At 43.3% G+C, this 23,472-nt stretch overlaps 1 protein-coding gene and 1 long non-coding RNA gene across 6 annotated transcripts in view; one reads left to right on the top strand and one right to left on the bottom strand.

The window, feature by feature from the left end:
- Window positions 1-1,138: 1,138 nt before the first annotated feature.
- Window positions 1,139-15,722, bottom strand: LOC117197793 (uncharacterized). The gene is made up of 3 exons (XR_004478672.2): window positions 15,601-15,722; window positions 12,548-12,641; window positions 1,139-6,566 (listed from the first exon to the last, which is right to left on the bottom strand). It is a non-coding gene; the product is annotated as an uncharacterized LOC117197793 (long non-coding RNA).
- A 4-nt stretch (window positions 15,723-15,726) lies between these two features.
- The window catches only part of SLC9A8 (solute carrier family 9 member A8), a 67,874-nt gene continuing 60,128 nt past the window's right edge, over window positions 15,727-23,472 (top strand). For 3 of the 5 annotated variants that reach the window (XM_033411194.2, XM_033411195.2, XM_004282890.4), the window contains exons 1-2: window positions 15,727-15,864; window positions 17,763-17,941. In XM_033411194.2, the coding sequence (XP_033267085.1) occupies window positions 15,851-15,864; window positions 17,763-17,941 (193 nt within the window). In that variant the 5' untranslated portion in view covers window positions 15,727-15,850. Of the gene's footprint in view, window positions 15,865-17,762; window positions 17,990-23,472 lie in introns of those variants that run through there. The other 2 variants (XM_033411196.2, XM_033411197.2) reach the window with 2 other exon arrangements.

Here is a 23,472-nt window from a genome sequence, read left to right as displayed (position 1 = left end):
GAGGGTGGAGTTGTTTATTAATTCCCCCACCCCCAAATGGAATTAACTTAAAATTTTTTTTTCTGGTTACAAAAGTAGTATGTAATAATAGGCTTATTATTATGAAAAATTTTTTTCAGACAATACAGAAAAGCATGAAGAAGAGAGTGAAAAACAGTTATAATTTTAGAGCAGTTTATAAATTATCTCGGATTTTTTCAATGCATAGAAATATGTTTAAATCCTAAAGTCCATTTGTGCTTTTTTTTTTTTTTAAATTAAACAGTAACAGCTAAGGCTTAATGAATACTTACAATGCTTGTGCTAGTTGCTCTCGGTGTATTACTTCATTTTATCCTAACAATAGTTCTCTATATGATAAGCACTATTATTAACCCTACCTTACAGATAAGGAAACTGAGACCCAGAGAGGTTAAGTGTTTTAGCCAGCATCATACAGCCATAGGTAGTCAAGCTGGGATTCAGACATAGGTGGTCTGCCTTCAAGGTCCATGACCTTAACCACTATACTACATCACCAAGGCAGAGCACAGGCCCTTTCCTAAGTTAATATCCATACATGTGAGTCATTTTCAGTGTCTGCATTTACTCTTCCATTAACGAATAATTGGAATGTTTCTACTTTTCTCCTATTAGGAAACAGAGAGGAATTACCCTTTTGGTCTTTAAATGAAGTTAAAAACAAACAAACAAACAAAAAACAAAACTGTGGTTAGATGTCACAACAACCAGTATTTCCAACCCAGGAGAAGCAAAAAAAGGAGTGCAGCATCACTTGGAAGCAGTTGACCCATTAGGAATACATATATTATCTGGGGAGGGGTTATTTTAATTTGAGAAACATCTAAATATGTACCTGGCATCATTCTAAGACTTCATGAATATTAGTTCATTTAATCTAAAAATAATACTCTGAAATACATTCTGGGGAAACTGAGGCACAGGGAGGGTAACTTGCCCCAGGTGACAGAGGTATTAAGTGGCGGTGCTGGGGTTTGGACTCTGGAAATTTGACTCCAGCATCTGGTTTCTTAACTCCTATTCTAACCGGCCTCTACCAGCTGGCCCAAGTGATCCAACCAGCCCTGGGGTCCTGAGAGCAAGCCTGCATTTAGTGGCAGACTGCAGGCAGCAAGGTGAATATCTTTTTTTTTTTTTTTTTTTTGCGGTACACGGGCCTCTCACTGTTGTGGCCTCTCCCGTTGCAGAGCACAGGCTCCAGACGCACAGGCTCAGCGGCCATGGCTCATGGGCGCAGCCGCTCTGCGGCATGTGGGATCTTCCCGGACCAGGGCACGAACCCGTGTCCCCTGCATCGGCAGGTGGACTCTCAACCACTGTGCCACCAGGGAAGCCCTTTTTCGTCTTTTAAACTACATCCAGCTCAGAGTTCTTAGGTCCTAAGTCCATGCAGGCTCTGCTGTGTTCCATGCTCAGGGTCTCACAGGCTGAAGTCTAGACAGCAGCCTGTCTAAATCCTTATCTGGAGGCTCTGGGAAGAATCCACTTCCAGGCTCATTTAGGTTGTTGGCAGAATTCAGTTCCTTGTGGTTGTAGGACTGAGGTCCTGATTTCCTTGCTTTTTGGTCATGGAGGCTATTCTCTGTGCAGTTAGATGCTTCCCGTATTCCTTGTCCCATGGTCCCTTCCACTTTTTATTTAAGGTGACTATCTTAACTGTCACACAGATTTGTCTTGAATAAGAACCAAAGGGACAGGGAAACCCCTTAGTAACTGGTGCTCAGTTGGGACTTATCTTTTGTTTCAGTCTTGGTTGGGGCCTCTGTGCTGGTGTGAGGTGTCCCTTTCTGGAGAGAGCTGGATCGTGTCTGCTGGGCCAAGAATGGGGAGACTTCCCCAAACCAGCTTACTAAGTCTTGGCCCATCACCCTCCTTGGGGATGCATGAGGGAAGACTTGAAGACTACTTAGGAAAAAATAAAGATTAGAGAGAGTTTCCTTGGAGAGGATTTTTTGTGCTACTGTGTGCATAACACCTAATAGGTGCTTAATCCATATTTAATGACGTATACTGGCACTATTCTAGGTATTAGAGCTTCTGAGGGTCTAAAGGGGATGATAGATAATAAGGAAGCAAATTTTTATAAGAAACAGAATATTATGATAAGTGAAAGAAGGCAGACACAAAAAGGCCACGTATATGATTCTATTTATATGAAATGTTCAGAATAGTTAATCCATAGAGACAGAAAGTAGGTTGGTTTCTACTGCCAGGGATGGGGGCAGGGGAGAGTGACTGCTAACAGGTACAGGGTTTCTTGTTGGGGTGATGGAAACGTTTGGGAATCAGACAGTGGTGATGGTTGTACAACATAATAAATAGATTAAAAGCCATTGAATTGTATGCTTTTGAATGCTGAATTTTATGTTAAATGAATTATATCTCAACAATAATTTTAAAACATTTTAAAAAGAGAAAACCAGGATAATTTCACATGGTGATATGTGCATTGAAGACAAGAAAGTAAAATGTTGCAAGAGATAGTAGCTGGCTGGGGTAAGCAGGCAGAGTGGTTCCTGAAGGCCCCTCTGAGGAAGTGACATTTGTGATGGAACCTGAATTATGACTAGGAGGTACTATATAAATATCTAGAGGAAGGGAAATGAAGGATCAGCCTGTGCAAGGTGCTGAGCTGGGGATGAGCTTGCCACATTCAATGAGTTGAAGCCCACTGAGTTGGGGTGCAGAGGAAAAGGTACAAGAGAAGGTCAGAGACCGCTGCAGGGGCAAGAGGCAGACCAAACTGGGCACTATAGATAACTAAGAGGACTTTGGGTTTTGTTCACAGTAAAATGAGGGGCCATGGGATGGTTTTGAGCAAAAGAGTAATGTGATCTGATGAATGCTTAAACAGGATCACTTGGACTGCTATGTAAAGTAAATAGCAGGTGAGTAAAAGTAGAAGCATAAAATGTATTCGTAAGTAACACCCTTTGACACCGTGCTGTGACTAGGAACATTCAGTCATCTTTCACAAACTAGAAATATGCCAGCTTGTCATATTTATTTAAAAACAGGAAGTCAAGGCCATGGTTATTTTGATATTTCTCTCTGTGACACTGCCTCACCTCCCTATTCTGTGAGTCACCAAGCTCTGTCAATTCTTCCTTCCCTGCCCACCCCGCATCACCTTTGTATCCTTTTCACTCTCCTCACTTTGAGACCTGGTGACAGATGGAAACACTGGTTTCCAGGCTGCCTCTGGGCAGATCTTTTTTTCTTTCTCCCTTTAAAAAATATTTTTTTTCTCACTTCATGCCATATGTTATTTGCAGACAAAAATTATTAAAATAATGACAAGTAAGAAAAAGGGGGGAAATTATCCATGGTCCACAATGCAGAGACAGCCATTATCAAAACAACATTTTAATATCTGGTATGCCTGTCCTTTTTTATTTTTTGGTTTTAGATTTTATTTTATCAAGGTTATACATGAATTGAAAAGTCAAATATTCTAAAAGCAGAAGTCCCCACTTCACTTCTTCCTCCCATTTCCCCCTCCCCAAAGGCAATGACTTCAACTACTTTAAGCTAAATTTTTTATATTTAATTCCATGTCTCTAAATAACATGCTTCTATTGATTGCCACTTCTAAATTTTTCAGTTTTCAGAACTGCTTTCCCTCTCTAGGATCTGAGGGTTCTGCTCTCTTTCCTTCCCTACACTTGGCCCCAGCACATATGTATATGCCCTTCCCACTCCCCCATCCTCTCATGATAGGTATATGGTAATTTTGGTGAGATCAATATTTACTAATTACATAATTGTGACATTCACCACTGAGCACCATGGTAAACTATGATGTCCTTTTGCTTTTCCCCACAGCGTTTTTGTTTTTTATATTGTTTGTTTGGTTTTGTTTTTTTAGTTTATTTATTTATTTTGTTTTTTGCTGCATTGGGTCTTTGCTGCTGCACGCAGGCTTTCTCCAGTTGCGGTGAGTGTGGGCTACTCTTCGTTGCAGTGTGTGGGCTTCTCATTGCGGTGGCTTCACTTGTGGAGCACGGGCTCTAGAGCGCAGGCTCAGTAGTTGTGGCACCTGGGCTTAGTTGCTCCATGACATGTGGGATCTTCCCGGACCAGGGCTCGAACCCGTGTCCCCTGCATTGGCAGGCAGATTCTTAACCACTGTGCCACCAGGGGAGTCCCACTTTTGTTTTTTTTTTAAAGTTGATTATTGTCTTGTTCTCTGACCCCACCCAAGCTGACCTAATTTTCTCAGTATTTGTTATCAACTCCAAACTCTTTGCCAGTGGTGCAAGTATCCTCTCAACTCCTTCTAATGCCTCAGAAACTCTATGTGTTCACCTTCTTAAAGAAATCTCCCTGGAGTCTTCAGACCTGCTGGAATCTAACCTGTTACCGACTCTGGTGCACAGCTGTCATCCTAGGATGTCCGTTCACCATCATCTGGGGATTCCACCTGCTTCTCCCCTGTGCTGTGTTTCTGTTTCCTGTGTCTTGTTCTTCCTTGTCTCACCACAAACACACACCCTTTTTGGTGTAGCCAAAAAGTTCAGCCTCCAGTAAGTCCCTGAGAAAGGGTGTGTGGGAAGTAGAAAATTTTCAACTTCCCATATCTGAAAATGGTTTTATTCTATCTGCTCCCTTGATGATTGTTTGGCTGGGTATAGAATTCTATGTTGGAAATCATTTTCCCTCAGAATTTTGAAGGCATTAATCCACTACCTTCTTATGTCTGAATTTTGGTGGAGAAGTCCAAAGTTATTCTGCTCTTGATACTTTGAAGTGACCTATTTCTCCTTCTCTTCACAAATTAGTTCTTGGTATTTCAAAATTTCACAATGATGTGCCTTGCTATGGACCTATTTTTCTCCAGCATGCTGGGCACTCAGTAAACACTTTCAATCTGGAAACACATGTCCTTTAGTTTTGGAGAATTTTTGTGAATTATTTTATTGATGATTCCCCCACCCCACCCTGTTTCTCTTCTTTCTCGATAAAATGCCTATTTTTCAAATGTGGGATTTTTTAGACCGGTCCCTGAAACAATGTATCTTTTCTCTCCTATTTTCTATCTTTGTCTTTTTGTCCTACTTTCTGAGACAAACTCTCACATTTATCTTCCATCTCTTTTATTAAATTTTTAATATCTCTGCTTTTAATTTCCAAGAAGCCCTCTTTGTTCTCAAAATATTCCTATTTTTAATAGCATCTTGTTCTTGCTTCAGGGTAACTCTCTGAAAAGTTGTTTTTGATTTTTTTTTAGTTTTTTTTTCCTTCCTGCATTGTCTGTTTTCTTTAGTTACTTTTCTCTATTTGCTTTGTTCTCGATTTTTCATTTAAGAGGGTACGCTCAGATGTCTGATATTTCTTGATTTTCTGCTCATATTTAAGAGTAGGGGACCAAGAAGCTGATCATTGTATATATTGGGAAGTGGGCTGTTGACACTGAACTGTCAGTGTCAGTTGGGAACCCCCCTGATGTTAAAATATCTTTAGGTGATTCCTCTGAGTCTAGCCAGATTTTCTGGAGAAGATTCTTCCAGTCTCCTACCTGGAATGGAATGGCCTGGGAAAGACCACTACATACAATTTGCCTGGCCTCTGGATGTGAGCAATGGGGCCAGCCCTGCAGATGTGGCAAAGGACTGGAATAGGATATCTCAGCGTGCAGGCCCCAAAACAGCCCCCAAAAGTATATCCATGTTAAATTCCTGGAACCTGTGAATGGTATCTCATTTGTGAAAAAGGTTCTTTGTAGCTGTGATTAAGTTAAGGCTCTTGAGATGAGGAGATAGTTCTGGATTATTCAGGTGGGCCCTAAGTACCATCAAAAGTGTCCTTATAAGAGAGAGGCAGTGGGAGATGAGAAGCGTGGAGGAGAAGACAATGTGAAAACAGAGCAGAAAGAGATATGTCCACAAGCCAAGGAATGCCGACAGACACCAAAAGCTGGAAGAGACAAGGGATGGATTCTCTCCCAGAGCCTCCGGAAGGAGGATGGCCCTGCTGACATTTTGATTTCAGCCTTCTGGCCTCCAGAACTATGAAAGAATACGCTTCTATTGTTTGAAGCCACACAGTTTGTGGTAATTTGTTACAGCAGTCCCGGGGAACTAAACACAAGATTTCACTTAATCCTCCTGTTTTCAATATAGTACCTCTGCCTGAAAACATGCTGGGGTCCCCAAGCCCAGATACTCTGTGTTACTGTCTCCAAAGAATAAACCTGCAGACTTTTGCAGAGGTAGGTGGCCAGTTACCTAGAGTCGGGCGGGGGCTGGGAGGATCTGCAAATCTGACTGCTCCTCAAACAGACTTTTAGGGAATTTCCTTTATTTCACATCCTCCTCTCTGCTGCCCACTCCTATCCCCAATTTTACTTTCAGGAATTGGTACCACCAATTCCCGAGCCTTTGGGAGGGATTTTGGGGGATAAATCAGGTTGGCTTTGACTTTCCCCTCTGCTGCCGGAGGATTGGGTTTTCTCAGTTCTGCCGATTAACCCATCTGCTTTCTGCTCTCCAAAATGCTCTCACTCTTGTCTCCTCTCCCGTTCTCCAGTCCTTAACGGTTTATGCCTTTAAAAAAAATAATAAATCCCTTTACTGTCAACCTAGTGGAGCCAAGGGGTAAAGCAAAAGTAGAAGTGTGCGCTTAGCTGGCTGTTTTCCCAAAAGTCTCAATGGGCTAATCTTAAAATGACGCTCTGTACCTCTGCTGAAATCCCACTTCCTCCTTCCCCAGGGGTCCATGCCTATCTCATCTCTCCATTCCCTGTGCCAAGAATGGGGCCTGCCACATGGTAAGCACGGAGATGATTTTTTTTTAACAGTATCATCCTCAGCAGTTGTTACCAAGTGTGATTACCATAAGAAATTCTTTTTTTTTTTTTTGGCCGCACTACGTGGCATGCAGGACCTTAGTTCCCTGACCAGGGATTGAACCCATGCCCCCTGCAGTGGAAGTGTGGAATCTTAACCACTGGACCGCCAGGGAAGTCCCTACCATAAAAACAATTTTCTTTTAACATCTTTATTGGAGTAAATTGCTTTACAACGGTGTGTTAGTTTCTGCTTTATAACAAAGTGAATCCACATGTCTCCATATCTCCTCCCTCTTGCGTCTCCCTCCCACCCTCCCTATCCCACCCCTCTAGGTGGTCACAAAGCACTGAGTTGATCTCCCTGTGCCATGCGGCTGCTTCCCACTAGCTATCTATTTTACATTTGGTAGTGTATATATGTCCATGCTACTCTCTCACTTCGTCCCAGCTTACCCTTCCCCCTCCCCGTGTCCTCAAGTCCATTCTCTAATAGGTCTGCGTCTTTATTCCCATCCTGCCCCTACGTTCTTCATGACCATTTTTTTTTTTAGATTCCATATATAGGTGCTAGCATATGGTATTTGTTTTTCTTTCTGACTTACTTCACTCTGTATGACAGACTCTAGGTCCATCCACCTCACTACAAATAACTCAATTTCAGATTTTTTTATGGCTGAGTAATATTCCATTGTATATATGTGCCACATCTTCCTTATCCATTCATCTGTCGATGGACACTTAGGTTGCTTCCATGTCCTGGCTATTGTAAATAGAGCTGCAATGAACATTGTGGTACATGACTCTTTTTGAATTATGGTTTTCTCAGGGTATATGCCCAGTAGTGGGATTGCTGAGTCATATGGTAGTTCTATTTTTAGTTTTTTAAGGAACCTCCATACTGTTCTCCATAGTGGCTGTATCAATTTTCATTCCCACCAGCAGTGCAAGAGGGTTCCCTTTTCTCCACACCCTCTCCAGCACTTATTGTTTGTAGATTTTTTGATGATGGCCATTCTGAGTGGTGTGAGGTGATACCTCATTGTAGTTTTGATTTGCATTTCTCTAATAATTAGTGATGTTGAGCATTCTTTCATGTGTTTGTTGGCAATCTGTATATCTTCTTTGGAGAAATGTCTATTTAGGTCTTCTGCACATTTTTGGATTGGGTTGTTTGTTTTTTTGTTTTTTTCTGGTTTTTTTTTTTTGTTGTTGTTATTGACATAAAAACTCTTGAAGGGAGTGTCTTAGTTTGCCCAGATGCAGAAGTGGAGAATTAAGACAGGGAAGACAGAGAAGTCAGTGTAGGTTACGTTGTTTGTCAATTATATCTCAATATATATATATTTAAAGTCTATAGGGAGAACATAAACAATCTTAATTTCAGGACTCTGAAATTAATATGATTGTCAACTTCACAGACACAGAAAACAGACTTGTGGTTACCAAAGGGACAAGGTGGGGAGGGATATATTAGGAGTGTGGCATTAACAGATACACACCACTATATATAAAATAGATAAGCGACAAGGATTTATTGTATAGCACAGGGAACTATATTCAGTATCTTGTAATAACCTATGATGGAGAATAATCTGAAAAAAATATGTATAACTGAATCACTTTGCTGTACACCTGAAACTAACACAATATTGTATATCAACTACACGTCAATTAAAATATGATTGTAAACTTGTTCAGAGTTTCATTTATAAACTGTATTTTAAGAGTATGTATTTTTTATTAAAATACAATTAGGGGACTTCCCTGGTGGCGCAGTGGTTAAGAATCCGCCTGCCAATGCAGGGGACACAGGTTCGAGCCCTGGTTCGGGAAGATCCCACATGCCACGGAGCAACTAAGCCCCTGCGCCACAACTACTAAGCCTGAGCTCTAGAGCCCGTGAGCCACAACTACTGAGCCCACGAGCCACAACTACTGAAGTTCGTGAGCCTAGAGCCTGTGCTCTGCAACAAGAGAAGCCACTACAACGAGAAGCCCATGCACCACAACGAAGGGTAGCCCCCTGCTTGCCACTACTAGAGAAAGCCCGTGCTCAGCAATGAAGACCCAATGCAGCCAAAAATAAATAAATAAATAAAATACAATTAGGAAGAAAGTTATTTTGGGCATTGTTTACTATACAGAATGTTAATGTTTATCAAATATATCCTTTCATTTCCTATGTATTCAAAGCCTTCTATAATCTAAAAAACAAATTAAATGTTTATAGAATTTAAATAATGAGTTACTAAACATCACTATACTCTAAAAATAAAAAATAAACTTTTCCAATTCTCTGTGTACTTCACAAAAACTGTTTATGAATTAGACAGTGAAGTAAGTCTCTGTGAAGTCAAAAAGCAGAAAATGTTTAGTATATACTACTGAGTAAAAATATAATAAAATTGGAAATGAGTAACAAAAGTTACATTTAACACTCAATAAGTAGGAAATTCTAAAACACTCCCTAAGTAAATCTTGTCTCAAAGAAGAAACTACAATGAGAGTATCACGGGTGAAAACTCATGAGATATCCTCAAAGCAGATTTTCAAAACAAAGTTAAGCTCCTGAATGTTTATATCATCCAAGCATAACACACACACACACACACACACACACACACACACACAAACACTGTCCTCCCTTGGTATCCTTGGGGGGATTGGTTCCAGGACCCCTCATAGATACCAAAATCCATAGAGGCTCAAGTCCCTTGTATAAAATGGTGTAGCACCTGCATATAACCAGGCATATCCTCTGGTATACTTTAAATCATCTGTAGATTACTTTAATACATAACATAATGTAAATGCTATGTAAACAGTTGCCAGGGCACAGCAAATTCAAGTTTTGCTTTTTGAAACTTTCCGGAATTTTTTTTTAAATAGTTTTGATCTGCAATTGGTTGAATCCGAGGAGGCAGAACCCAAGGATATGAAGGAGGGCTGGCTGTGTGTGTGTGTGTGTGTGTGTGTGTGTGTGTGTGTGTGTGTGTGTGTGTGTGTGTGTTCAAGTGGGTCACCATTGAGGGCAGCTGAAGCTTACTCCCACTGAGGGGTTCCAGGAAACTAGAATATGAACGCAGAATTGCCCCACGCGAGGGGCAAAGGATTGGGGGTGTTTATCCTCCAACTCTTTCGAGTGACTGGTTGAGGGGTGCTCTGACAGCATCAACTCCCCAGCACAGCTGGCTTGTACTGTGCTGAGAAGAAGCCCTTAGGCAGCAGTAAGACCCTCCAAGACGTTATGAGCAGGCACTAGCAGAGTCTGGTAAGGGTAGGGGAGAGCCAAGAAGAAATTCAGATTCCCAGGCACCATGCCCAAGCTCCAGCAGGTCTGTAATAGGACTGGAATCTGTACTTTTTCACAAAATCTCTCAGCAGTACCTACTGCACCTGACTCCACTGAATTCTACAAGCCCAATTTTTTCATTTGTGCCTGGTAATTCTAGTGCTTATTACCTGCTAAGTGGCCAGGGCCAGATTAAAACACTAATGTCAACAGGCTTTAAAAAATTATTCCCAACTCTCCCCCATGTGTAAATGAATATGACACAATGCTAAATTGTAACAAAAAATACAGGGAAAGCCAACACAGAACTTATTTTTCCATGGCATGGGAGGCAGAGTAATACCTCCCGAAGATGTCCACATGCTAATCCCTGGACCCTGTAAATATATTATGTCACATGACAAGGGGCAATTAAGGTTGTTAATCAGTTAACCTGGAGACAGGGAGATCCTTCTGGGTGGATTCAAGGTAATCACAATGCTCCTTATAAAGGAAAGAAGGCAGGACAGTCGGAGTCAGAAATGAAGTGATGATCAAAGCAGAGGTTGGAGTGATGCCATTGCTGGCTTTGAAGATACAGGATGGGACCAAAAGCCATGGAATGTGGGTAGCCTCTAGAAGCTGGAAAAGGCAAGGAAACACATTCTCCCCTAGAGCCTCCAAAAGAATGTAGCCCTGCTGACACCCTGAGTTTAGCCCCATGACACTTCTAACCTATAGAATTATAATAAATCTGTGTTGTTTTGGGAAAATTCCTTGCAATAAATCCCTTAATAAATATCTCCTGTTGGTTCTGCTTCTCTGATTGAACCTTGACTAATAACCACTTGATGGTAACCACTTTGATTCCCTTTTTAAAAAAATATGAAATATCATAGTTGTTCAAAAGTTTTCATTGGTAACCCTGTTTTGTTGACACCTGCAGCATTTTCTAAACTCTGGGAACAACGGAATGATGTTCAAGTTTCCACATGTGTGAAATTGGGCTAATCAGTGTACCTCATAGGGTTATTAAAAGGATTAAATAAATTACTGAGCATAATGCACTTGGAATAATGTCTGGTACAAAGTGTTCAAAAAATGTTGGAAGAGATAAAGGACAGAAGAAAGGAGAGAGAGGGAGACAAGCTCCCTGCTTTCAAGGAGATTATATCCTGGAGGGGGAAACGGATGATAAACACAGGAAGGAAGGAAAGGAAGGAGGGAGGGAAGAAGGGAAAAAATATCTGATAGTTATAAGTGTCTCAGAAACACTTACGTTTAAGACTAGACCAGGGGTTGGCAGCCCACGGCAGGCCAGATCCAGACTGCCACCTGTTTTCATATGACCCGTGAGCTAAGAATGGCTTCTACATTTTTAAATGGTTGAAAAAATAAATAAAAAGAACACGGTGTGCCACGTGAAAATCATAAGAAATTCAAACTTCAATATCCATAGAGTTTTACTGGAACACAGCCATGCCTATTTAAATCTTCGATGGCTGCTTTCCCACTGCAATGGCAGAGTTGAGTTGTTGCCACAGATCAGAATGCCCACAGAGCCTAAAATATTTACTGTCTGGCTCTTTACCAAAAAAGTTTGCTGACACCTGCTTTAGACTGAGTGGTCAGGGAGGGCCTCCCTGAGGAGGTGACATTTAAACTGAGACCTGAATGGCAGGAAAGAGGAAGATTAGGGGTAAGAGGGCAGAGAACAGAGAACCAAGGCAAAAGCTTTCTCTCTAATCTTACAACAGCCTTCCAAAGAGGGGCTCTGTCAAAACTATGATGGGGCCCTGAGGCTCTGAGGGTTATGTGGTGTCCCAGGGTCAGAGCCCACAGGTCCCGAGTCGGGGTAGAGAGCCCAAACTGCCTGGCACAAGAGCCTGCCCCTTCTCAGCCTGGCATGGCACATGAACCCAGGAACTGCATGTTGAAAGACTTTGTTTGCCTTCCTGGGGACAGTGACTGGGGATTTTAGATTCGTTCCCAGGAATAGGTGAGGAGGGCTGGGATTGGCTCACGGTCCTGAGAGCAGGTGTTCTACAGCCCCCCTGTTGGCAGCAGGTCCAGGACTGGCACAAAGCCCAGATCTGGCCCTGATAGCAGGATCTGTGGCATGGCAGGGAGAACGGGGCAGCCCTCGATGAATTCAGTGCCCTGCTTTCATCCTGACTGGCCCACAGCTTGTAGCCCAATGCAAGGAAGCCTACCTCCAGCCCAGGGGGGCCCGACTCCAGCCAGGTGGGGTTTTCTGAGGCTGGAAGAAGAGTGACAGTCTCAAGCTCTCAGTTAATGAATGTGGCTCAGAGAGAACCCAGTTCTTAATCCTTTATGGGCCAGTTCATTCCTGCCAGGCTCTGTGCTAATGGAGGAAAGTAGGCTGTTAGTCCCATTTTAGAGCCAGAGAAATTAAGGCAGTGAGGAGCAACAGGGAGTACTGGTTAAAACCAAAGACTCTGTACCTGAATCCCAGACTCAGTATTTGCCAACTGTGTGACTTCAGGCAAGTGGCTTGACTTCTCTGTGCTTCAGTTTACCACTGATGATAATCTCTTCCTGAAAGAAATGTAAGGAATTAAGGAAACAATAGCCCAGCACCACACCCACAGAGCCCATTCTCTCAGCTTTGACAACAGCCTTAAGAGGTCTTGGCGTGGCAGAGGACTCTGGCTTTGAGCCAGACAGAGCTCTTCTCCTCAAGAAGACATCATCCTTGACTCCTCTCTTTCTTTTAAGGGCCACAATCCATCAGCAAACCCTGCCTTCAATAACCACCCACAATCCAACCATTCCTGCCATACCCGTGGTATCAACTTAATCCAAAGTGCCTTCAGCTCTTGCCCAGATTATTGCAAAGGCCTCTTAGCTGGCCTGAGATCTTCCACATCCTTGCCTCCGCCCCCAGGTCTCCACAGCACTCCTCTTTTCAAAACCCTTCTGTTTCCTAACACTTCTGGAGTTAACTAACAACTTTTTTTTTTTAATTTTTATTGGAGTATAGTTGATTTACAATGTTGTGTTAGTTTCAGGTGTACAGCAAAGTGAATCAGTTATACATATACGTATATCCACTTTTTTTTTTTAAGATTCTTTTCCCATATAGGCCATTACAGAGTATTGAGTAGAGTTCCCTGTGCTATACAGCAGGTTCTTATTAGTTATCTATTTTATATATAGTAGTGTGTATGTCAATCCCAGTCTCCCAGTTTATCCCTCCCCCTCTTATCCCCTGGTCACCATAAGTTTGTCTTCTTCATCTGTGACTCTACTTCCGTTTTGTAAATAAGTACATTTGTACCCTTTAAGATTCCACATATAAGCGATATCGTATGATATTTGTTTTTCTGTGTCTGACTTACTTCACTCAGTATGACAATCTCTAGGTCCATCATGTTTCTGCAAATGGCATTATTTTGTTCTTTTTTATGGCTGAGTAATATTCCATTGGGTATATGTACCACATCTTCTTTATACATTCCTCTGTCGATGGACATTTAGGTTGCTTCCATGTCCTGGCCACTGTAAACAGTGCTTCAGTGAACATTGGGGTGCATGTATCTTTTTGAATTATGGTTTTCTCTGGGTATACGCCCAGGAGTGGGATTGCTGGGTCATAGGATAGTTCTATTTTTAGTTTTTTAAGGAACCTCCATACTGTTCTCCACAGTGGCTGTGCTAATTTACATTCCTACCAACAGTGTAGGAGAGTTCCCTTTTTTCCACACCCTCTCCAGCATTTACTGTTTATAGATTTTTTTGATGATGGCCATTCTGACGGATGTGAGGCGATACCTCATTGCAGTTTTGATTTGCAATTCTCTAATAATTAGTGATATTGAGCATATTTTCATGTGCTTTTTGGCCATCTGCATGTCTTCTTTGGAGAAATGTCTATTTAGATCTTCTGCCCATTTTAAATTTTATTTTATTTTATTTGTTTACTTTTGGCTGCATTGGGTCTTCGTTGCTGCCCACAGGCTTTCTCCTGTTGCCGCGAGTGGGAGCTACTCTTGGTTATGGTGCGCGGGCCTCTTATTGCGGTGGCTTCTCTTGTTGCAGACCTTGGACTCTAGGCGCGTGGGCTTCAGTAGTTTGTGGCACGCGGGCTTAGTTGCTCCACGGCATGTGGGATCTTCCCAGACCAGGGCTCAAACCCGTGTCGCCTGCATTGGCAGGCAGATTCTCAACCACTGCGCCACCAGGGAAGCCCTTCTGTCCATTTTTTTATCTGGGTTATTTGTTTTTCTGGTATTGAGCTGCATGAGATAATCCCTTGTCGGTTGCTTCATTTGCAAATATTTTCTCCTATTCTGAGAATGAAATTAGAACACTCCCTAACACCATACACAAAAATAAACTCAAAATGGATTATTTATTCAAGGATCATTTTTTCTTGAGTACCTACTATATGCCAGATACTATTCCAGGCACTGGAGATATAACAGAGAACAAAACTTCTGCATTCAGAAGTTTACATTCTCACGGAGAGAAGGACAATAAACGAATATATAAGTAAAACGTACTATTAATATGTTCAGTGTTCTGTAGGGAAATAACAGAGGGAAGGGAAGAGGGCTTGGGCTTTAGACCCAAGGTGGTCAGAGAAGGTATAATGGACAAGAAAAGGGTAAACAAAAAGCCCAAAAGTGGGAAAGGTGGGAGCCAAGGGGCAACCTAGGAGCCGAGTATCCTTGCCTAAGGGCTCAGCAAATACATGGGTGGAAGTGTTCCTGGTGTGTTTTAGGTACCCCGAGGAAGCCACTGTGACCATTGTGGAAAGTGTGCATGAGGAGAAGAGGGGATTGACCTCACGGGGGTAAGGGGGCAGGGTTCAGTCTTGGAGATTCTCCAAGTTTTTTTCCCCTCAGATTGAGATTGGAAGCCAGTGTACATTTTGAGCAGCGGCATGACTGCAGCTCAAAAGGATCACTGAGGCCGATGTGTGGAAAAGCTTAAAGAACAATAGCGGAGTCAGAAAGAGGGTTTAAGCAGCTATCACAGCTGCTGAGATACGATGGTTTCGACCAGGAAGGGAGGTAGCAGCAGAGGTGGTGTCAAACCCAAAGGCCTCATAACAGTGTACCAGCTCTCCCGATGGGGTTCTTCCTACCCCTCCAAACTCACCTTGTTCCTTCCTGTATCTCCAACCCCACAGACCACTGCTAAGCTTATATAGGCGTCTAATGAGTATTTGTTGAGACAATAAACAAATTAATGAACGATCTATCCCTAGATCATCATCACCTATTTTAACGATAGGCATATGGTCAGAACTCAATAAATGTTTGCAGACAGAATACCGCACGATTCTGCTAAACCCAGGTGGCTAGGCCTCTTCACAGCTGCGGAAAACTGAGCCTGGGGAAGTATACATCTGGGGTCCCTCTGCACAGCTTACGCTAGAAGCTTCCTTCCCAATTTCAGCATGGCGAATTCCTGGACACTGAGAAGAAAGAGCTTGCTTTCAGGGTGAGTCACAGTGACCTCACAGGAGTTTCCCCCAAAATGTCCCTACCGTGTGGAAGGGAAAAACTGGAACCTCGTAAGGCCGGAGGGTCAAAAGACTCAGGCCAGACAAATGCTCGGAACGTTCCCGGAAGACCTCCCACCCTCGGGCCATAGAGACGAAAGGACAGAAGTGCCGCCCTTGCGCAGCCGAGACCCCGCCCCCCGTTCCGCGCCTCCAGCGGAAGCCGGAAGCAAAAGCGGGCCCTGCTAGCCCCGCGGCTCGGTGGTCTCGGAGGCTCCGCAGGATTGGGGAGAAGATGGCGGAAGAGGAGTGAGTGGGTTTTTCCGGGGCGGCGGAGGCGGCAGGGCTGGGCCCCATCGGGTGACTGCGAGCACCTCAGGCCGCCCTCCGGCCCCATAAGGCGGAGCGCTTTGTGCTGGTTGGCCAGGACTGACCATGCCGGCGCCTGCGAGGAGGGCTGGAGGGACGGGCCTGGGCCGTGCAGCCTCCTAGAGGTTGGACCCTCTGGCTAGGGATCGGCTGCCCAGCATAGGTCTCGAAAGCCGTCTTGCGGAAACCGCAAGCCAAATTTCACTTTCCTAGTTTTCGCATCCGCTGATTACGCAGCGCTTCGCTGCCTCCAGAAAGTCCCCCAGCTGCACCCCTTACGTAGCCAGTCACCTCCTCCATTGTAATGACTATTTTTCACATCTGTTTCCTTCAGTGAGTTTCATTTATTCGTTAACTGGTGGCCATCTACTCTATTTCAGGCCCTGGTCGCATGGTAGTGAAGGAGGGCGACCAGGAGCCGCTCTCAGGGAGCTTCCATTCTAGTGGAAAAAGAAGACCGTAAATAGACTAGATGATTTCAGTGCTCTGGAGGAAACGGAGTGGTGTTGGTGTGTGGGAGGCTTCTCGGGAAGAGGTGACGTGCCACATGAAACCTTAGTGACCAGAAGGAGGGATAGGAGAGGAAACAAAAGGTGCAAAAGGCCAGGAGCAAGAAAGAGCCTAGTGCCTTTTTGAGGGACAGAAAGAACGGCAGGATGGCTGGAGTGTGGAGAGCAAGGGAACTAACTGTACAAGATGAGATAAAGGGGGGTGAAGGTGCCTCTGTCCTCCTGGTGCTGCTGGGGAAGGACCACTCTTAGTCCATCTACATACGTGCCAGGCACAGTCTGTTGTGTGTTATAGGTGCCCCATCTATATTTGTGGAATGAGTATGTGAAAATGAACAAGGAACCAACCCCATGGTTGAACTTTGACTTCCTCACCTGACAACTTTTCATGCATGTCTTTTGGCCTGGTGGTCATTTCATTTAGTCACATTACTTATTGAGCATCTTCTCTGTCCCAGACACTAAATTGGGCCTCAGCAGCACAAAGCAAAAGAGGTGGTATGACTCAGTGATTTCAAGTTTGGACTTAAAGCTTGATTCTGCCACTGACTGATACTCGCCAAGTTACGCAACCTCTCTGAGCTTGTTATTCATGGGTAAAAAAGAGAAAGTAGTAGTGTCCACCTCAGGCTTATTATGCCCATTAAATGAGACTTGGTATGTTACCTGGTTCCTGGAATTAAGCGGTACTCAAAAAACATTAGCTGTTATAATCACAGTTACGGTGATCATTATGTCAATATCGTGCTAGTTTACAATCCCAACACAGTGTGAGGAGATAGTGTGAGGAACACAGCAGTAGTGTGGAGGAGGGGATTACAGAGGGGATTACATTTGGGCTTTTTGAACTCAGAGAAGGTTTTTGTAAAGTAGGGTAGAGCATTCTGACCACATCAACAACTGGGCAAATTCAGTGGCTTCTTCAGCTTGCAGATACCATCTAAGGAAAAGAATGTAAACTGGAGAAATAAGGCACTTAGTAAATAATGTTGGACCTTGGAATATGATGAGACTCCAGTTTGCCTCCCTTTAAATCCCCCATTAAGTGCCAAAGAGCAGGCAGCCTTTGATTCTACACCGGTCCTGATTCCCCCTTGTCCCTGTCCTCTAAGTGTTTGCGTTCAGAGTACCTGAGGCCACTGGTGCCCTTGTGCTGCAGCAGGAGGGAATCTTCCTAATCAGTTTCTCTCCAAGGCCTGCCTCTTGGTTGCAAGGGTTGTGAATCCCATCAAGCTCCGTGCCGAAGTTCTCCGTCTGGTTTGTGTGTGTTGGTAATTCGGGGCCCTTTTTCCTTTGTCTAATTCCGCTGCTTTTTATGTTCTCCAACAGGTTCCCCAATACAACTCATGAAGGTTTCAATGTCACCCTTCACACCACCTTGGCGGTCACTACGAAACTGGTGCGCCCGAGCCCCGCCAAGCCCATCCTCCCGGTGCAGACGGGGCAGCAGGCTCAGCAGGAGGAGCAGTCGAGCGGCATGACCATTTTCTTCAGCCTCCTGGTGCTCGGTGAGTGCGGCCCTCGGTGAGTGCGGCCTGCGCTGAGTGCGGCCCGCGGTGAGTGCGGCCCTCGGCGAGTGAGTGCGGCCCGCGGTGAGTGCGGCCCGCGGTGGGTGCGGCCTGCGCTGAGTGCGGCCCTCGGCGAGTGAGTGCGGCCCGGGGTGAGTGAGTGCGGCCCGCGGTGAGTGCGGCCTGCGCTGAGTGCGGCCCTCGGCGAGTGAGTGCGGCCCGGGGTGAGTGCGGCCCGGGGTGAGTGCGGCCCTCGGTGAGTGAGTGCGGCCCGGGGTGAGTGCGGCCCGCGATGGGTGCGGCCGGCCCGGGGTGAGTGCGGCCCGCGATGGGTGCGGCCCGCGGTGAGTGCGGCCCTCGGTGAGTGCGGCCCTCGGTGAGTGCGGCCCTCGGTGAGTGCGTGCGGAGACACCATCATCTGGCATTGCGAGTGTCTGTGTGTGCTGTCTGTGTGGTCAACCCCGTGTCAACCACTGTTGACTTGGTCAAGTCTTCCTCCTGTTTGGTTTTCACTTCAAACGCTGAGGGTCAGTGATCAGTCTGTTCATAACATCATAACAGGGTACTCCTTTTTCTTTATAAAATCATTGAGCTGAGCAATTCTGAAGAGCCCTTTATATATCTTAGACATCCTTTGAAAGGAAGAATTAAAGAATTTTTGCTCTAGAGAGAACTTTGAACATCTAGTTGAGTGTATTTCAGACTCCGCTCCTGAGAGTCTCTGTGTGTTTCTGTGTAGGTGGCGGTGGGAGCAGGGGGTGGGGTGGGGCCTGAAATGGCAGAGCATCCAGCTTTCTGACCAGAGCAGCATTTTGTCCCTCGTACCCATTAGGCCTCCACGTAAAATTTTACTTAGTTAAGAGGTTTGCTGTGAGTAAAAGATCACACACTCTTGCCCTAGCACACTGTTTTCCTTAACTTCCGTCATTCCCATTAACCATGGTCATGACTTTTGCCATATCGGTGTACCACCTGTGCTGTTATTTACCTATATAATGTTTTTCTTTAAACAGATTCACTCTCTCAAACTGAAAATCTCATTTTATTTGACTTCCTCCTTTAACAGGTGAAGAAATTTAGGCCCAGAGAGGTTAAATTATTGACAGACCTGGTTTGGGGGAGACTAGAGGCTAATATCCAGGTTGCCAGACATTGGTCAAGAAGTTTAGATAAAAGGCAGTAACTTAGCTGCCTCCCAGAGACTATGGACAGTAGACACCTGTTTTAGACCAGAAGACCAGTTGAAACTGCACAACCACTTTGGATCAGCTAAAGAAGAAATAGCTTCAAATATGACCCTCCAAACTCTTGTTTGAAGAGTGAAGTTGGAACGTTTACATTTTCTGCTTCTCTTTAATGATACTGAGTCATATTTCTGATTAGATCTTTTCATAAGGAAGGAAGGTACAAGAAAATGGAGAAGTGCAGAGTATTTCCGTAGCCATAATAGATGGCTGTCAGGGCTGGTTTTTGAGGAAAAGTGTAACTTCTTTCACACTTCTATTCAGACTCTGTTAATTAAATAATTTTAATAAGATACTAATTTTATTTAAAATCCCAGGACTCATCCTTGTCTTTCGTAGTTTTTAAAAAACTTCTAAGTTGTACACTGAAAAAGTACACAAAGCACAAGTGTACAATGTCCATTTAGATTTGATATGCCCAAATAATTTTTCACTCTTTCAGCGTAATTGAATTCTACTTCTAGGGGATTACTTTAACAATCAAGGAATCTTGTTTTGTTTTCTTCTGTTTTCCTTTTGTTACAGTAGTTGAATACAAAGAAGAAAAGCAGTTCTTCCCTTGATCAAGAAGTCTTTAGTACCTGAATCCTTAAACCTGAAAGAGTATTATTAGTCTATTTACATTGTTGTCAGCATGATACGTTAGGGAATATAAAAGGCAAGCCTTGGGGAAAAAAACTTCTGTTTTGTAATCACTTTTTTCACCGGAGGGTGAAAAACATAAGGCTTTCAAAGTAACCTTCAGGATGTGGAGCGTCTAGGATTAGCTTGTGCCGGAGATCACAAAACAGGTTTTTATGATGTGCTTTTTAATCCAGACAAAACCCTGCCCACTTTTGGCCTCTTTGAGGCCAAAAAGGGCTGAACTGTATTTAGTAGAGCTGAATATTTTTATTGGACTGTCTTCTCTTCAAACAGATCATAAACCTATACTTTAGAGTCATACTGATGTCAGATGGTTTCAGTTTTCACCTAATCAGTTGAGTTGGTATCTCCACTTTTTATGTGTAGGTCAGCATACATTAGAAAAGTGGAATGCTTTCTAAGTAAATTTGAAGGCATTTTTTTCCTCTGTTCTTGTATATCAACAAATTATTAAGTATCTTGTATATTTATTTGTGATTATGTGTCCAAACAGTGTAAATCTGATAAAGAAAAATAAAATGGCTGTTAATAAATAACCTGCCAGCTCACTAAATATATAGACTAGTGAATTGCGGGAAATAGTCCATAGATTATTCTAGACTTCAGGAACTCATAACCTGGAACAGATTTACCACTTTTCTTTACTATTTTAGTCAGGTCAAATGAAATTGTAACTTTTGTGTGGAAAGGATGCCAAAACTCTGGTTACTTTTGACTTTTAGAAGCTTGAAATCAGCTGACTTACACTTAACCCTTGCTGATCTTTGACTCCACAGAGACAATAGTGAGTCATTATTATTGACTTAGAGTTAACTATTAGCATCATTTGACACATTTTATGGGCCATTAAATTTAATGGAGTTGTTAAAATTGATATGCCTATGTTTCAATGTATTTTCTGTAATTAAAACTTCAGGCATGAAAAATTGGAAACATTAATTTGTACTCATACCCTCCATATGGCACAGAAGTTTTTGTCCCTTCTTGCTCTGTTTTTTCCCAAGTGTACTTGAAAACATGCACTTGTATGTGTATATATACATGTGTACATTCGTAAGCACATACACACCAACAGGCACATATAGTTTGGAGTTTGTTTTAATATAAGTGGGGTCCTATAACTTGCCTTTTCATCTTACAGAATGTCTTGGACATCTTTCCATGTTAGTCTTTTTGTATCTACCTCATTTTTTTTTTAAGAAAAAGGATGTGTATGTGGTAAAATAAACATAACATAAAATTTACCATTTCAAAGTGCACAATTTAGTGGCATTTAGTACATTCACAGTACTGGGCAACCATCACCATTATCTAGTTCTAGAACATTTTCATCACCCCAAAAGGAAACCCAGTTCCTATTAAAAGCAGTCCCTCCCCATTCCGTCCCCTCAGTCTCTGGTAGACACTGTTCTGCTGTCTCTAGGAATTTGCCTACTCAGAATATCTCATACAATTGGAACCATACAATATGTGACCTTTTATGTCTGGCTTCTTTCACTTGGCATATGTTTTCAAGCTTCATCCATGTTGTGGCATGTGTCAGAATTCCCTTCCTTTTTTATGGCTGAATAATATTCCACATTATGTTTATCCATTCATCACTTGATGGGCATTTGGGTTGTTTCCACCTTTTGGCTATTGTGAATAGTGCTGCTATGAACATTTTTGTACTTTTTTTTTTTCTTTTGCGGTATGCAGGCCTCTCACTGTTATGGCCTCTCCCATTGCGGAGCACAGGCTCCGGATGCGCAGGCCCAGCGGCCATGGCTCATGGGCCCAGCCACTCCGCGGCATGTGGGATCTTCCTGGACCGGGGCACGAACCCGTGTCCCCTGCATCAGCAGGCGGACTCTCAACCACTGTGCCACCAGGGAAGCCCCTTTGTACGGGTTTTTATGTGGGCATATGTTTTTATTTCTCTTGGGTACATACTTAGAAGTGGAATTGCTGGGTTAAGTGGTTACTCTATGTGTAACTTTCTCAGGAACTGCCAAACTTTTCCACAGAGGCTGCACCATTTTACATTCCCACCAGCAATGCACAAGGGTTCCAGTTTCTCTCCATCCTTGTCAACACTTGTTATGTTAATTATAGCCTAGGGTGTGAAGTTTTATCTCATTGTGTTGGTTTTTTTCTGTTTCTCATTGTGGTTTTTTGTTTTTTGTTTTTTGTTTTTTTGCGGTAGCGGTCCTCTCCGGACACGCAGTCTCAGCGGCCATGGCTCACGGGCCCAGCCGCTCCGTGGCATGTGGGATCCTCCCGGACCCGGGCACGAACCTGCATCACCTGCATCGGCAGGCGGACTCTCAACCACTGCGCCACCAGGGATGTCCTCATTGTGTTTTTGATTTGCATTTTTCTAATGATTAATGCTGATGAGCATCTTTTCATGTGTTTATTGGCCATTTGCATCTCTTTAGAGAAATGTCAGTTTAAGTCTTTTGCCCATTTTAAAATTGTGTTGTCTTTTTGTTGTTGAGTTGTCAGAGCTCTTTAGATACTCTGGACACTAGACCTTTATCAGACATATGACTTAAAAATATTTTCTCCGATTCTATGGGTTGTCTTTGCAGATCTCCTTCTTTTTATAGCTGAAGACCATTCCCTGGCATTGATCATTCTTATATGTAGCTCTCTCCATTGATAGAGCTTTCTCTTTTGCTCTTAAAGCTGCAAATAGTTGTGTGATTTATGAGAAGAAACTGTAAACTTTTTTCATCCAGCTTGGTGCAAAGAAAGAGCAGAAACTGATTCCACTCCTTAGATCAATTTTCTGTCTACTTATGTGCTTACCTGCCTGCCTTTTTAGGCAATAGGTGTTCTCATTGGTTACATGTACTAATGCATTGGAACTTTTTTCTTGCTGTTAGTATTTAATGTAGGATTTTTCTAACTAGGCTAAATATTTATAATAAAATAACACCACAGATTGATAGTTTAGAGCACAGAATAAAAGGAGGACAAAATTTCTGTATTTACAGCTGTTTCCTTTCTCTGGCCACCTGGTGCTTCTTGGTGGGACTAAAGATAATCTAATTTGTCAGTGTGGGCTCTGAGGGTGGCCAGTTCACAGCCATGCAGATTGTTTAAACATTTCCTTTTACAAAAAAAAAAAGGCAACACATTTATTTTTAGTACTATCAAGGTAATACTTTGATTGATGAGATGGCATACCACCTAGGTGCCTAGTAAGAGAAAAAGACATGCACACTAACATTTGGGTCTTGAAATTACATTTAGGAGTTATTTATGCAAAAGTGTGCTTTTTTTTTTTTGTTCAGAAATATGTATTCCTTTCAAACAGTTTTACATCTTTCTGTTTCTTTTCTTTCATGACAACACCCCTGTGAGGAAAGTCAGACATTATTCTTATTTTGCTGGTTGAGGAATGAAGGCCACAGGGAGGGAGGTGGTGGGTGCCCAGGATTAAGGGCACAGGGTTGGAATTAAGCTCAACCCTGTGGCGTCTACCAGCAGTGGGACCTCTCTAAGCCTCCGCTTTTATCTTGAATCAAAGGAGGTAGTGGTGATAACAGCTCATTCAGAGAGGGGTGTTGAGGGTCAAATGAGACAGCGTTTGGGAAGTGCTCGGTACAGTGCCTGGCTCATGGGAAGCCCTCAACCAGTGGGAGCCCCAGTACC

This window comes from Orcinus orca, chromosome 16, assembly GCF_937001465.1.
Source record: "Orcinus orca chromosome 16, mOrcOrc1.1, whole genome shotgun sequence".
Lineage (NCBI taxonomy): Eukaryota > Metazoa > Chordata > Mammalia > Artiodactyla > Delphinidae > Orcinus > Orcinus orca.
Note: the sequence above shows the minus strand (reverse complement) of the source record. Positions and strands in the feature narration are given on the sequence as shown.